Source organism: Thalassophryne amazonica, chromosome 8, assembly GCF_902500255.1.
Source record: "Thalassophryne amazonica chromosome 8, fThaAma1.1, whole genome shotgun sequence".
Classification (NCBI taxonomy): Eukaryota; Metazoa; Chordata; class Actinopteri; order Batrachoidiformes; family Batrachoididae; genus Thalassophryne; species Thalassophryne amazonica.
In genome coordinates, this window is record NC_047110.1 from 112,869,061 (window position 1) to 112,882,679 (window position 13,619).

General features: G+C 38.3%; 1 protein-coding gene across 1 annotated transcript in view; it reads left to right on the forward strand.

Annotated features, from left to right (window-relative positions):
* The window catches only part of pard6a (par-6 family cell polarity regulator alpha), a 45,053-nt gene extending 31,684 nt beyond the window's left edge, over nucleotides 1-13,369 (forward strand). The window contains exons 3-6 of the mRNA XM_034177284.1: nucleotides 5,842-6,131; nucleotides 6,225-6,350; nucleotides 7,276-7,475; nucleotides 9,221-13,369. Of these exons, the coding sequence (XP_034033175.1) occupies nucleotides 5,842-6,131; nucleotides 6,225-6,350; nucleotides 7,276-7,475; nucleotides 9,221-9,530 (926 nt within the window). The 3' untranslated portion in view covers nucleotides 9,531-13,369. The remainder of the gene's footprint in view (nucleotides 1-5,841; nucleotides 6,132-6,224; nucleotides 6,351-7,275; nucleotides 7,476-9,220) is intronic.
* Nucleotides 13,370-13,619: the final 250 nt, after the last annotated feature.

The following is a 13,619-nucleotide window of genomic DNA, read 5'->3' on the forward strand; positions in this document are numbered from 1 at the left end:
GAGATTAAATTTATGTGTTTGATGTACATCAGACTTGACCTGAAATCCTCCACAACCTCAAAACATAACAAAATGAAAGATGACGATGTTTCAGTGAGTGAGCGACTGTTTTAGATTTAATTATGGCTTGTTTTTTTTTGGGGGGGGGGGGATCAATACCATGTGTTTATATTTTTTAAAAATGTAATGTTTATTTTTAAACTGCTTTACTTTTGTTGTCGAGCTGTTTTAAAATGGTCTAAATGGCTGGTATGTGGTGTAAATTTTGGAGTGATTTATTTGTAGTTATTGAGGGTTTGTATCATATTAGAATGTTCACAGAAAAGAATCACTTGTGCTGATGGATTTCAGACGAAGCTGCAAAGAATGAGTGATGCCAAAAAGAACAAAGAAAGATGGAGTATGGTGGGAATGAAGTGTAGAATTAGGAAATTACCAGATTAAAAATATTTAGAAACTCCCTGTTGTGAAACCAGGCATGAAATGTGACGCACAGAAATATTTTTACTGACACTAACCTCCCAAAACAGAAAAATATTCTTTTTTTCATAAGTTGTATAGATAAACCTTTGCAAGTATGTGAGTTACTTAACTTCAGAACTTTATTTATAGTGCTTGAAATTTGGGAAACCAGTTTTCTTTCTGCAGCTTCACAGTAAGATCACCAGTGTACATATGGTCCTACTCTGCTCAGAGTGTACGTACAGAGTGTATGTACACTGTCAGTGTTAATTTAACACTGGTGATTTTACTGTGTTTTTACTGCACTGAGATAAAACTTGTTCCAGAACAATTGTATACAAAGGCCAGAACAAATAAACAACAAAGTATGTTGTATAAGAAAGTAACCTAAATCTTACATCTTACATTCAGTGTCTCCTGCTTAAAAAAAAAAAAAAAGGAATAATATCTGCACTGTGTATCTAATTCCCTAAAGACTGTGTCGTGGGAATTCTGTTCAGAAAAGATCTGTTCATCCATCATACAAATAACAACACCCATGTGTCTGCTGTGTCGCTTAGAACCATCAAAATGTTAGACAATGTCACATCGTTCATATTATGCAGCACAAACGTCACTCAGGTCATATCAACTGTAAATTCATTCATTTATTTTCTGCTGTTTATCTGAGTAGGTGCAAAAATCTTGTCGATTAATTTAAGGTAATGTGCGTAAAACCTGCAGAAATAATGAAAAGCTGCTGAGTGTGTAATACCATATTTTCCAGAGTATAAGTCTTTTTTTTTTCTTTTTTTTTTTTGTGAATTTGGGAGGTGCTGCAATTTTTTTAAAGGTGTGACTTATACCCTGGAAAATACAGAGTTTAAATATAATAAAAATAAGTTTAAATATACAGTAAAATTTGCTTCACAGACATCACTTTCTACTGTTAATGCAAAATGTTTCTCTGGCGTTAAAATTAACATTTGTCTTAGGTTTCTTCTAAAAATTTTAAATAAAATCAGGTTTTATGTACAGTATTTATGCTTGTGTACCACATTTTCCACTGGAGTACAAGTCGCACCTGTTTAAAAAAATGTCTCCTGCAGAGGGGAAACCCATGTACAGGGTGTCTCCCCCCTCCCCAAAAAAGTGCCACAAAAAAGCCATAGAAAATCAGTCCACTTTTAGATCCTGGTATCTGTCGTATGTCATCTTGAAGCATATCTCAGGGAATTTTATCCCTGGTGTTCATTTCTAATTTCACCTCAGTTTCTAAGAGTTTTGGCGTTCACAAGATGTGCTCAGTAAGTATGTGCACGGCTCCTCTGGTTCGCCCAAATCTCCCTTTGTGAGCAGTTCTGTCCGTTTGAAACGTCTTTACAATCCTCCATATCGTCTTTCTGTCTGGAGCTTTTCTAACTGCAAAGTGACTTTGATTTTGTCGTTGGTTTTGTACCATCGACTTGGTCTCAAAGTAGAATTCCACCAGTTTCCCTTTTTGCTAGATAGTAAGCAGCATCCTCATTGGATCAGTCTCAAACTACATCAGAAGAAATTCCTCACATATATATTGATATCTGGGGAAAAAAAACTATTCAGATTAGCCAATGCAGAATTAGTCACATGATTTTATGGCACTTTCTTTTGGGACATCCTGTATAAGTCGCACCTTTATTCTGTATTTTCAGCTCTTTAATTTGAGATTTTTGTGCCTGTTGTAGTGTATTTCTCATTCTGTTATTATATAATATGAATATATTATCTAGGGATGTCCCGATCCAATCACATGATCGGAAATCGGGCCCGATCACGTGGTTTCAGACTTGATTGCATCCCGATCAGCAATCCGATATAGATCTTATCCTCATTATTTTGATCAGTGCTATTTCAAGCTCATTATTGCAGATCAATGGGCCTTTTACGCATCAGATGCGTCAGGAATGGGTCTAAAGAGCATTATTTTTAATGAGAAACATTGCTTTTTAGAGGCATCATAAGTGTTGCGTCAAAAGCCGAGCTAAAGAGCCACTTCTGATGGGAGCGCGCATTGCCGCTTGTCGGCAGGCTGACACTGTCAAAGTTCAACCCAATCTTTTTTTTTTTATTGAACAAAAGAAAAAACATGTTCAACCCAGTCCAACTTTCGATGCTCTGAGCTGTGACGTAACTTCGCGCTGTCCAATAGGAATGACGCATCATGCATCGGGCCAAAACACAGAAGACTAGTGGCAGAAACCACTGATCTGTACAAAACAGAAACGTGTCACAGGACTGCTTATTTATAGAGCAGTTTTCTGAAGAAGTTGTTGTTTATTACCTCACGATTTCTGATTACTGTTTAAAAAAAGTTTAGAACACTTAATTAAAATAGCTAAATCAATAAATGGTTCTTTAGAAACCTTTCATCTGTAAATTAAAACCACCTGTTATTTCAGATTAGATAATTTCTTGTTTAACATAAGGAACCTTGGACATTTATTTTTAGACAAATAAAATATCATGGAAATTTGTACATTTTTTTTAAGTCTGGTAGATTATTACTTGATTGTTTAAGCTACCTCAAGGAGAAGTGCACTGTTTAAGTGATAAATAATAAAATAAGGTGATTAAAATGAAAATATTATATATTTAGCATTTGTTCATTGTTCATTCAGTTTTTTAAAGTATCAGATCGGGACTCGGTATCGGCAGATACTCAAAATCAGATGACTCGGAATCGGTTTGGGGACAAAAAACCTGATCGGGACATCCCTAATATTATCTTGGTTTTTAGACATTGTTATTGTTTATTTTATGTAAACCTGTGAGAAGTTCAGGTTGTTTCTCTTTTATTGTCAACAGGAATCGCTGTGATCGTTTCCTGTTCATGTCGTTCTGGGGGAAAGTGAAGTTTACTCTTTAACATCCTGCTTATTGTCCTTTACAGCACTGTTTGTCTAGTTTGTTCCAGAGTATAAAATGTCTGAAATTCAGTTTGCATTTATTAAATTCAAAGCAGGTTAAACGTAGCACAAAGATTATTAGGAATATTTGTTTTGCAGGTTTTCAGGGTCTCATGCAGCAGTCTGTTATTAATATGATGAAAAGCATAAAAAATTACATTTTGGTAGTATAATGTTCATTTGCAGTTGTCGTCATGTGGTTTCTCTGGTTGCTTAAGCTGCACTGACTGTCTGGTGCGCACAGGATTATGGGATATCTCAATAGGGCAAATAACCATGTCTTTGGTCTTGTCTGCATTCAGGTAAAGATCCTGACATTTTCTTTGACTTCTATTTACGGCAGACTGTATGAAACCAACATAATTCATGTTTAAGGCCTGCAGCATTTTCCAAAAAAAAAAGAAAAAGTTGGGACAGGGCAGTTTATTCTAAATGTAAGAATGAATGAATCATTTTTACAGCCAGTTTTCTTGAGAAAAACATGAACATTGGATGAAAACATGAACATTTCCAAGTCATTGAATATTTCTTAGACGTTATTTACATCAGTCATTCAGAAATACAAACAGTGTGGTACTTTATGGTAAATCTGTTTCACGTACACAGTTCTCAAAAACTAATTGTCCATGCTGGAAGAAGACAAGTGAGGGAAGCCACCAAGACACAACTCTGGAAGAATTTTTGGCTTCTGTGGATGTGATTGGAGAAACTGGGAATAGTGCAAGATTTGTATTTTATCTTCATTTTACATTCATTCCCAACTTTTTCTAATTTGTGGTTGTTTTCTCTTGCATTTCTGAAATTACAGAACTGCTATAAAGAAAAGTGTTAACATTTTATGTTTTTTTAAAACTTTGTAGAATGAATGTAAACACCAAACTCTTAGAAAGAAGGAAAAAAAAATACCTGGACATGTGCAGGAAAACTTTGATATAAACTGAACAGAACAAAGCAGGCCGATTAGACTCCCCATGTTTTTTGGAAAATAAGAATAAAATAAACGGTAACGTACTTTGAAATAAATACAACATATAGCTGCAGCCTAATAACATAAAAATAACATAAATTAGCAGCTTCTATTTTTATTCTGACTGGAGTACGTTTTAGTGTGATGATGGAATTCATCCTGTTTTTTTTTGTTTTTGTTTTTTCTCCTCCTCAGTCATGTTTTGTGCTTGAACATAAAACAACTACATTAAGCTCAAGATCTAAAATAAATACTTTTAAAAAAATTAAAGCTTGTTAAAGTTCAGCGTTTTCGCCTGCTTAATGTGAGAACCTGTGCATTGAAACGCTGCTGCGTTCAGCCCCCTCGCATTCTCTGCCTGTGTGTGTGAGCAGAGCTGCTCCGCACACACAGGCAGCGCGTTTGAAAAACTCTGTGTTGTAGACAGATTTCAGCAAACCATCCACAGCTTTTTCAACTGTGTTTTTGGAAAATTGATTGTCCAATTCAAGGCTGGATTACTCGCTATCCAAAACTCTGTTGTAATCTACGAATGGCTGTTATTTAAGGTGCAAGTTTTGAAAAAAAAAAATCAAACTTGTGAACACTTTTAATCACAAGACCTACAAGATTTTTAACTGAGGGGAATATATCTACTAGACACAGAGCAAAAATAACTGCTCTGTGACCTCGGACCAGTGGATTTCTCTACCCCTGTGTGGGTCATGACTATCCTTTCAAAGCACTTCCTTATAATTTGTGTGTGTGTGTGTGTGTGTGTTGTGGACCAACAAAAATATGTATTTATCTTTAAATGAGGTTTGCAACTTCATATCCGGTTGTTCTGTAGTTTAATAATTACAAAACAAAATTCATTCAATTTGTGGGCAGCACAGTGACTTAGTGGTTAGCACTGTTACCTCACAACAAGAAGGTCATGGGATTGATTCCCACCTGTGGCCTTTCTGTGTGGAGTTTGCGTGTTCTCCCTGTGTTTGTCTGGGTTCTCTCTAGGTGCTCCGGCTTCCTCCCACATCCAAAGACAATGCAGGTTACCTAATTGGAGTAAGCGGTTTGTGATGAGTGAGAGTTCGTATTTGTGTTTTGGTGGAATGGTAACGTGGAGACGTCAGATTTAATTTTCTGTTGCGCCACTGATACATTTATTTATCTAAATTCAAAACTCTTTTGTTTCTACTGAAATATGGCATCAGCATATGAAACCCTTTCAGATAATTACAAACTTAATTGGTAAGTGAACAAACTACATTCAAAGCTCGCAAGCCTCGGTTGCCACGGTTAGTCAAGCAACTTAGCTCGGCTAGCTATCATGATTTTTAACCTTGAAATTCAGTTTACGCTTAATAAATAACTGGAACTCATATGTTTCCCGCAGCAGGTATGGATGAAGAGGCATAAACTGTTAAATTTGCATCACAGATTCCTTGTTGATCAAAGACCTTAACGACTGTTATTTGTCCTTTCATTTCTCTCTGTCTCCCCATCAAGAGGATGAACCTGTCGTCTTTCAAACCAACTCCCTCCAGAGGCGTAAAAAGGGGCTTGGCTTAACTGGGCTGCGCCCCACCAGCTCAGGCGGCACCCACTCCAAGAACAAACCAGGACTTATGATCGGCTTACCTCAGAACTTTCGACAGATCTCATCCATTATCGATGTGGACATCCTGCCTGAAACACACCGACGTGTACGTCTTCACAAACACGGTACCAAGAAACCCCTGGGCTTCTACATCCGTGATGGTGTTAGCGTCCGCGTGACGCAGCAGGGTGTGGAGAAGGTGAGCTACAAAACAGGTTCTCATCAGAAGTCTAATTTAAAAAAAAAAAAATCTCGAGCACCCCTAATATTACTTACCTCCTTCCTGCTGCAGGTACCTGGTGTGTTCATATCACGTCTGGTGCGTGGTGGACTGGCAGAGAGCACAGGGCTGCTGGGAGTTAATGATGAGATCCTTGAAGTCAACGGCATCGATGTGGCGGGAAAATCGTTAGATCAGGTAACTTCCAGGACAAACTTGGTCGTTGTCCTTAATAATCATCCATACACACATTCATCTGCTGCAGTCATTTTCATATCGTTTTTCCTTGTAGGAACTGGAGCCCCACCAATATATCGGTTGGCCGATAACATCAGCATATATCAACCTTTCACAAACATATCAGTATCTGTGTTTTTTTTTTGTTTTTGTTTTTTATATGAAAACATTTATTTTACCAAAAAACAATGTTAACAGCCTCAGGCTTTTTTAAGTGGTGTCATTACAAATGCCTAAGGGCATTGCTGACAAAAGCTATCAAGCATGGTTGGGACCCCATCACCCCTTGACCACATTAACTACAAGAGACAGAGGCAGAGCGAAGAGCCGCTGCTAATTTTCAATCAGAGTGGGCGTTTTACAGCGACAACAAACAAGTGGTCACTACACTGCCAGCAAGGCAGGGCCAAAGTAGATGAAAAGTCTATTTTATGCAAATGCTGAGCATTGGGGCATTGCGACTGCTGATCAGGGTCTGTTAGCACTTGATTGGCTGAATACACCTGAATGAGCTAATCAGCTTTTGGCAGATCAGGGAGAGGTTGAAAATGTGCAGAGTCAGGGGTCCCTGATGACCAGCATCGCCGACCAAACAGTTCCCCCTAAAAATTGGTCCACCCTGCCTTCACTTTAGTGGCGGATCGTTCGGTCTGCGACACCGCTTATGGGAACCACGAACCATGATATGATCTGAAATGGTATTTTGTGGTCCTGGATGAGATGAATCAGATTTTGACCAGTTTTCTGCCGCAATGTCACCTAACTGTGTTGACCAATAAAAATGTCTGTAGCATAATCTCACTGGCTGAGTTCCTTTGTCTGGGATCTGAATGTTTGATGTCCCTGTTTTCTATTATTAAAGTGCTAAAATAATATTTTGTTTCAGGTGACGGACATGATGGTTGCCAACAGCCACAACCTCATTGTGACGGTCAAACCGGCGAACCAGAGGAATAACGTCATGCATCGTGGGAGTAAGACCTCGATGGGAAACACAGGCTCTGTGGGATCAGCTGGCTCGATGGGCTTACTCCTATCACATGACTCACCGAGTCCTGCCTCCCAGAACAACCCTATCACTGCCAGGTAGTGTTGTATCACTTCAGTCCAGTGGAGCATCAACATTGTTTGGTTAAATGTCATGGTTTTTTTTTTTCCATGAAGGACTTTAATTGAATTGAAAATTGCAGTTATTTTGTAAATATCATTGCCAGATGGACGGATTTATTTTAACACCCGATGTCCCAATTTGTCTCTCAGACTTTATCTGCATTTAAAAATAAATAAATACAAACAAACCTATTTGCCAAAAATTCAATCTGTCCCCTGGGAAGCTCACTCCAACACACCAGTGAGCAAAAGTGATTGACAGCATGTAGAAGTGTCATGCAGCAGAGTGTATGATCATATTCATTCCTAATGATCAAATCTAAAATAATTTAGTCCAAGTGAATTATTAGCCTGCGACCCGGCCCCGGATAAGCAGTGTTGAAGATGAGTGAGTGTGAATTATTTATAATCAGTCTTATACACCAGTATGCAAATGTTTAGGGAGTGTTCAGAAAAATTTGGAATGTTATTTAATTAAAAAAACAAACAAAAACAAATCAGGCTCCGTGATGTTAACAACAACAACAAAAAAAATGGATTTAAAACAAATCTGTAAAACATGATGTTGCCATTGGGGTCAATTTTTAGAAAATGTAATCTTTCTTCATTGTTATGCCGATGATGTTCAGATTTATCTGCCTTTAACACCAAAATCCAGTGACTCTGTACAGTCATTGCTTGACTGTTTAAACTATGTTAAGTCCTGGTTGACTGTAAATTTTTTAAATTTAAATGAAAACAAGACTGAAATGATGATGTTTGGAAGTGGTCCATCTGATTTTCCTGCTGGCTTTGTGGGCCCTCTTACACCAAACATCTGGTCATCAGTGAAAAATCCTGGTGTAAAATTTGATGACATGCTGAAAATTGATCACCAAGTTAGTTCAGTTGTGAAAAACAACTTATTTAATTTAAGGATTTCGTCAAGAGTGAAGGGGTACCTGTTACGCAAAGACCTCAAGACTGTAATCCATGTTTTTATAAACACAAGACTGGATCACTGTAACTGGCTGTATTTTGGCCTGGATCAGGCGCTGCTGCACCGCCTGCAGCTGGTACAAAAGGCAACTGCTCGTCTCCTTACTGGCAAACGTAAGCGTGACCACATAACTCCTGTCCTAGCTTCACTGCACTGGCTCCCAGTTGCTTTTAGAATAGATTTTATAGCTCCTTCATGTCTACGCCCCTGCCAGAGCATTGAGATCCGCGAATCAATTGCTACTGGTCACCCCAAAAATGAGGCTAAAAACTAAAGGTGACAGAGCCTTTGTGGCAGCGCCCCCTATAGGCTCTGGAACAACCTGCCCTGGCACAGCTGCTCTGTGGGATCAGTTGCTGTTTTTAAATCTTCCCCAAAGACTCACCTCTTCTCTCTGGGTTTTAATCAAGTTTAAGTTGGATTCTGGCAAAATTTTATTTCAATTTTATTTCAATTTTAATTTTAATTCTATTTTATTGAATTTATTCAATTCTATTTATAGCATTGTGTTATGGATTCTAGTAGTATTTCTTGTAATTGCTGTAGTTTGAGTATGCTGTTTTAATGTGTGCAGCACTTTGGTCAACCTCAGTTTTAAATGTGCTCTATAAATAAAGGTTGAGTTGATGTGAATTTAATAAAAATGTCAAACATAAATTAGACTGCATAAGTGTACACACTCTTTCCTTCAATAATCCAGTCATTTTTAGATGAATAATTTTTTTTTCTGCTGTCACCATAGTAACAGCATGGCAGAGGGTGACAGCGATGAGAAAGACGACGACGGCGACCTGATTATTGAGAATGACCTGCTGCAATACGACCAGCAGCGGTTAAATAACAGCAGCAACATCAGCACAGACTCACCGAGCAACAGGTTGCCCAACTCGGCTGCCGTTAGGCCCCTCCCACAGAGCGTCTCCATGCCCGGCAGTGTCGGAGCATTGCTGAGCGACGGCAACATGATGTCCAATCACAACGGAAACCCCGCCCACACAGCCAGTAGCAGTCAAGAGAGCATGCGAGAAGATGGCAATATCATAACGGTGTAACCATAACAACGGATAATGCAACCATGGTAACAACTGCAGACATGTCTACAGGTAGCACACTCAGTAGCACTATTTACATTTTTTAAATCAGTCTTTAAAATGGACTATAAGGTCAGAGTCATGTGGTGACGGTTCTGGTAACGTTTGACCTGCAGGGGTGCATTTTGGGAGTTAAAAAACAAAACAAACAAGCATACCGCTGAGGTCGTCGATTTCTTTGCTGTTATTTACATCTTATCTGCTATCAGATTTCTTCAGGTCTGTTTTGCCCTGAGACATGTTGTTAAAAAAGGTTTTGTTGTTTTTGTTGTTCCTGTTGCACAGATTGTATTCACAACATCCATATCTAAAATGTCACAGTCAAAGCAACCTGAAAAAGTGAAGATCAGTTATATGAAGTAAAAGTCATTTACCGCACACACGGACTCCAAATAAAACAAAGCTTAGCTTTCCATTACCTGCGCTAGGACTTTGCTCTTCAAATCTAAATGTCAGAAAATAGTTTAATAAACACTGAGGTTTTGGATCTTAAAAAAACAATGCGATATAATACCTATCACGCTGCGATACCTAACACGATACAATACTTATCGCGTTGCCCATCATGGTACGATACCTAACACGATACAATACTTATCACATTGCCTGTCACGATACGATACCTATCGCGATGCCTATTGCGATATGATACCTATCGCGGTACCTATCACGGTGCAATACCTGTCACAATCAGAGCTCCTCCAGTCGCACTAATTGTGCAATAATAAAAGTTTAACATGAAAAAAACAAATGGTTTGTAACCATGAAATTGTTACCTGGATGTTAACTTTCTCCTGTTTGCAAATTTGTATGAATCATTGATGCTTTTATATAGCAAGTCATCACTTCCATCATGGAGTAGAAATTTTTTTTTTTTAACAAGCACATCAGCCACGGTGTCCAGGGAGTCGACACCCGGACCCGATATTTAAGGTAACATCAGTTCAATTTAATTTTATATGTACACGGTCAATTCACAACAGAGTAACAACATGTGCAAAGTCTAGATCACTGGTGTCCAAACTATTCCAGAAAGGGCCGAGAGGGTGCAGGTTTTCTTTGTAGCCAGTGACTTCAGCAGGTGATTTCACTGATTAACATCATTTTGAACAGGTGGGATGAGTTCATCAGTGAAATCACCTGCTGAAGTCACTGGCTACAAAGAAAACCTGCACCCTCTCGGCCCTTTCTGGAATAGTTTGGACACCACTGGTCTAGATCGTCCCCACCCCATGAACAAGAACATCGCTGACGTGTCCAAGCAGTCAATGTCCAGACCCATACTCTGTTCAACGCCCAGAGTTCATATGGGAGAATGGCTCGACTGGAGATCATCATTAGTTAAGCTCGTTGTTAGTGGAAGTGTGTCTGATACAAATGGCGGGAAACCAAAAAGTCTGTTTTTGACCAAAGACCAAAAGGCTGGTTGCACAGGTTCTTCTGGCCCAATTAGGATCCAGACACAGATCTTTGGGTCCAGGATGCTGACACAGATCTTCATTCTTTGGTTGCTTTGCTGTGCTCTTGTTTTTTCTGTTCTCCGCGAAGCTGCTGAGGTCTGGAAGGTGGAGCGTCACATTTCCAGGTCTCCACACAGCTGAGACGGAACATATTTGGGTAAAAGATTAGCAGAACAGAAGGTTCCTGTTTAGTCCTTCACAGCTAAGTGACGTCCAGTTTTCTTCTGAGTAAAGTCGTCGATGCACCGAGCAGAGTCGATTTCATCCGCAGCATTCAGAACTTAACGGTTTCTTAACAAACTAGAAAACCAGACGGCAGGAAAAAAAAAGACGAAATGAAATGTTCCTCATCGGATATTTGAAACCTGAGCTGATTATTATTTCTTTTTTATGTAATATACTGTAAATGCAAGAGGAGGCAGATTTTGACTTCCTGGGTGAAGTTTTTATGTAAGAGAAGATTTTATAATAAGTATAAATCTGAAGAGTATTTTTCTTATTCTTGTACTTTTAAATTGTAACACAGACGAGATAGACCGTTCAAAGTGTTGGATTAAGTTGGTGTTGATGTGCACACGGTTTAATTTGATTAAAAATTTGTAATATTAAACATGTAAGTCTGCAACTAATGATTAATTATTGATCATTTTGACAGAAATGTTTCAGATTTCAAAGAGATAATTAAAGAAAATATCTAAATCTCCACGTAATATTTAAAAAAGGAATTGAACAATTGTAACCATTTTAAACTGATTAGTTTGAAGCTGGTTAAAACCCAGTTTAGGGATGTTTTTTTAAAAAAAGTTTAAATTATATTCTTTGGTGTTTTTAATTTAAAATCAGATCATTTATTGATTTAGCACTTTAATCCGCTGTTCCACTATAGATGTTCAAACATTTTTAAAACCATTTAAAATGGTTTTAAGACACACGAATATCAAATTTATTATCTGGTCTGGTTTTAAAACACTTATACACAAAAGATAACTTTTAAACATTGTTTTGTAGATTTTTACATTAAAACAAACTTTTTCTGCTTTTATTTTTAAATAAAACACCAGTGAGCCAAGTTTTTGTTGACAAAATTAAGATAAATTGTGCATAACTTAAGGGGAAATCTGTGTGCAGGCGTGTTTAAATGTGCATGAAATAAACAACAACATTCCAGAATTCAACATCGAGCACATTTTGTGAATTTGTCCATTTTAGCGAAACTTTGGACATGTCCATGTGCATGTCAACACTGCCGTTCCAAAGTTGTCACATTAGCTGCTAATCATAGCTTAGAACGTCTGTTACCATCCTCACTTTTGTCGGATTGATATGTTTGTGTTCTGATGACGAGTCCATGGTCCGTTTCACAAAATGATGCTCAGAATGCTAGCGTAACGTTCACCTTTCATGGAGGTAATGACGCTTGCCATTCATTAAAACTACACAGACAAACTTTAACCAAGAGCTTTTGTTCCTGCAAATAAAACAATCAGTAATGATTACAATCGATCAATTTATTTAGAACATTTATAAACGCTGTCAAACTGAGGATTTGTTTGGCCCAAAATCCAAGAAATGGCCGTTTAAACCAGTTTACCATTGGTTATTTTTGTTAGCATACCCATAGCACCGTAATTAACTTGCTAATTTAACGTGACCAAAACTCAGCTTTTCACCTTATAAAAACACATTTGTTTGTACGTGTTCAGAATTTCTTTTGGACATGTTATTTAATCTGGTTCGCTTCATTATTGGATGTTTTTGGTTGCCGTACGCCAGGTGGCACTGATAATGAAGCGCTATCCGGCGCACACAGCTCAGTCACGTGAAGCTGGTACATTTAAAAAAAAAAAAAGATTAGCTTCCTCTGTGATTATTTTTGAGTGCTCCGTTAGCTGCTCCAGTCTCTGTTTGTCACTCGACCTCATATTTGAAAATAGGCGATCACGAATGTGAAGAGATTGCATGTTGCAGATTTGGTGAAACGGACCTCAGGACCTGGATCAGCGCCACCTGCTGGTAGAGGTTGTCAGCAGCGAGTGCACAACTATTTAGAAAAATGAAGAAAGTGCCTTTTCTGTGAAGGAAGCTTGTGCTTCAGTGATGATGGAAAACTTAAGAAACTCTGAGGTGTTGAAGGAAAATGTCACATGACATAAAGAAAACAAATATCTTCTTGAAGCCACAGATTTGAGATGTGGATCAGATCTGTAGGACTTTGTGGACCAGGTCTGTAGGACTCTGTGGACCTGATCTGTAGGACTGTAGGACTCTGTGGAGCAGGGCGTGATGAAACTGTGAATGTGATTATCCAATTATATTAAGATAATAAAGTATCAGAAATGACTTGTGGTGTTTTGTTTTTTCCTGTGATCTTTGATTGTTACCATCCTGATGGGGAGTTTGCACCACCTACTGTCAGAATTTTGTACTGCAGCTGGTTGTACTACCAAACAGATGGAGCTTTGTGTTTAAACTCACTGCTGCAGCACCGTGTGAGGTCACAGCGCTCTGACCCTCAGACGCAGAAACGTGAGGAGATGTAAAGTCCAAAAAAGTGAGGAGATGTAAAGTCCAAATGAAGTCCAGGATGAAG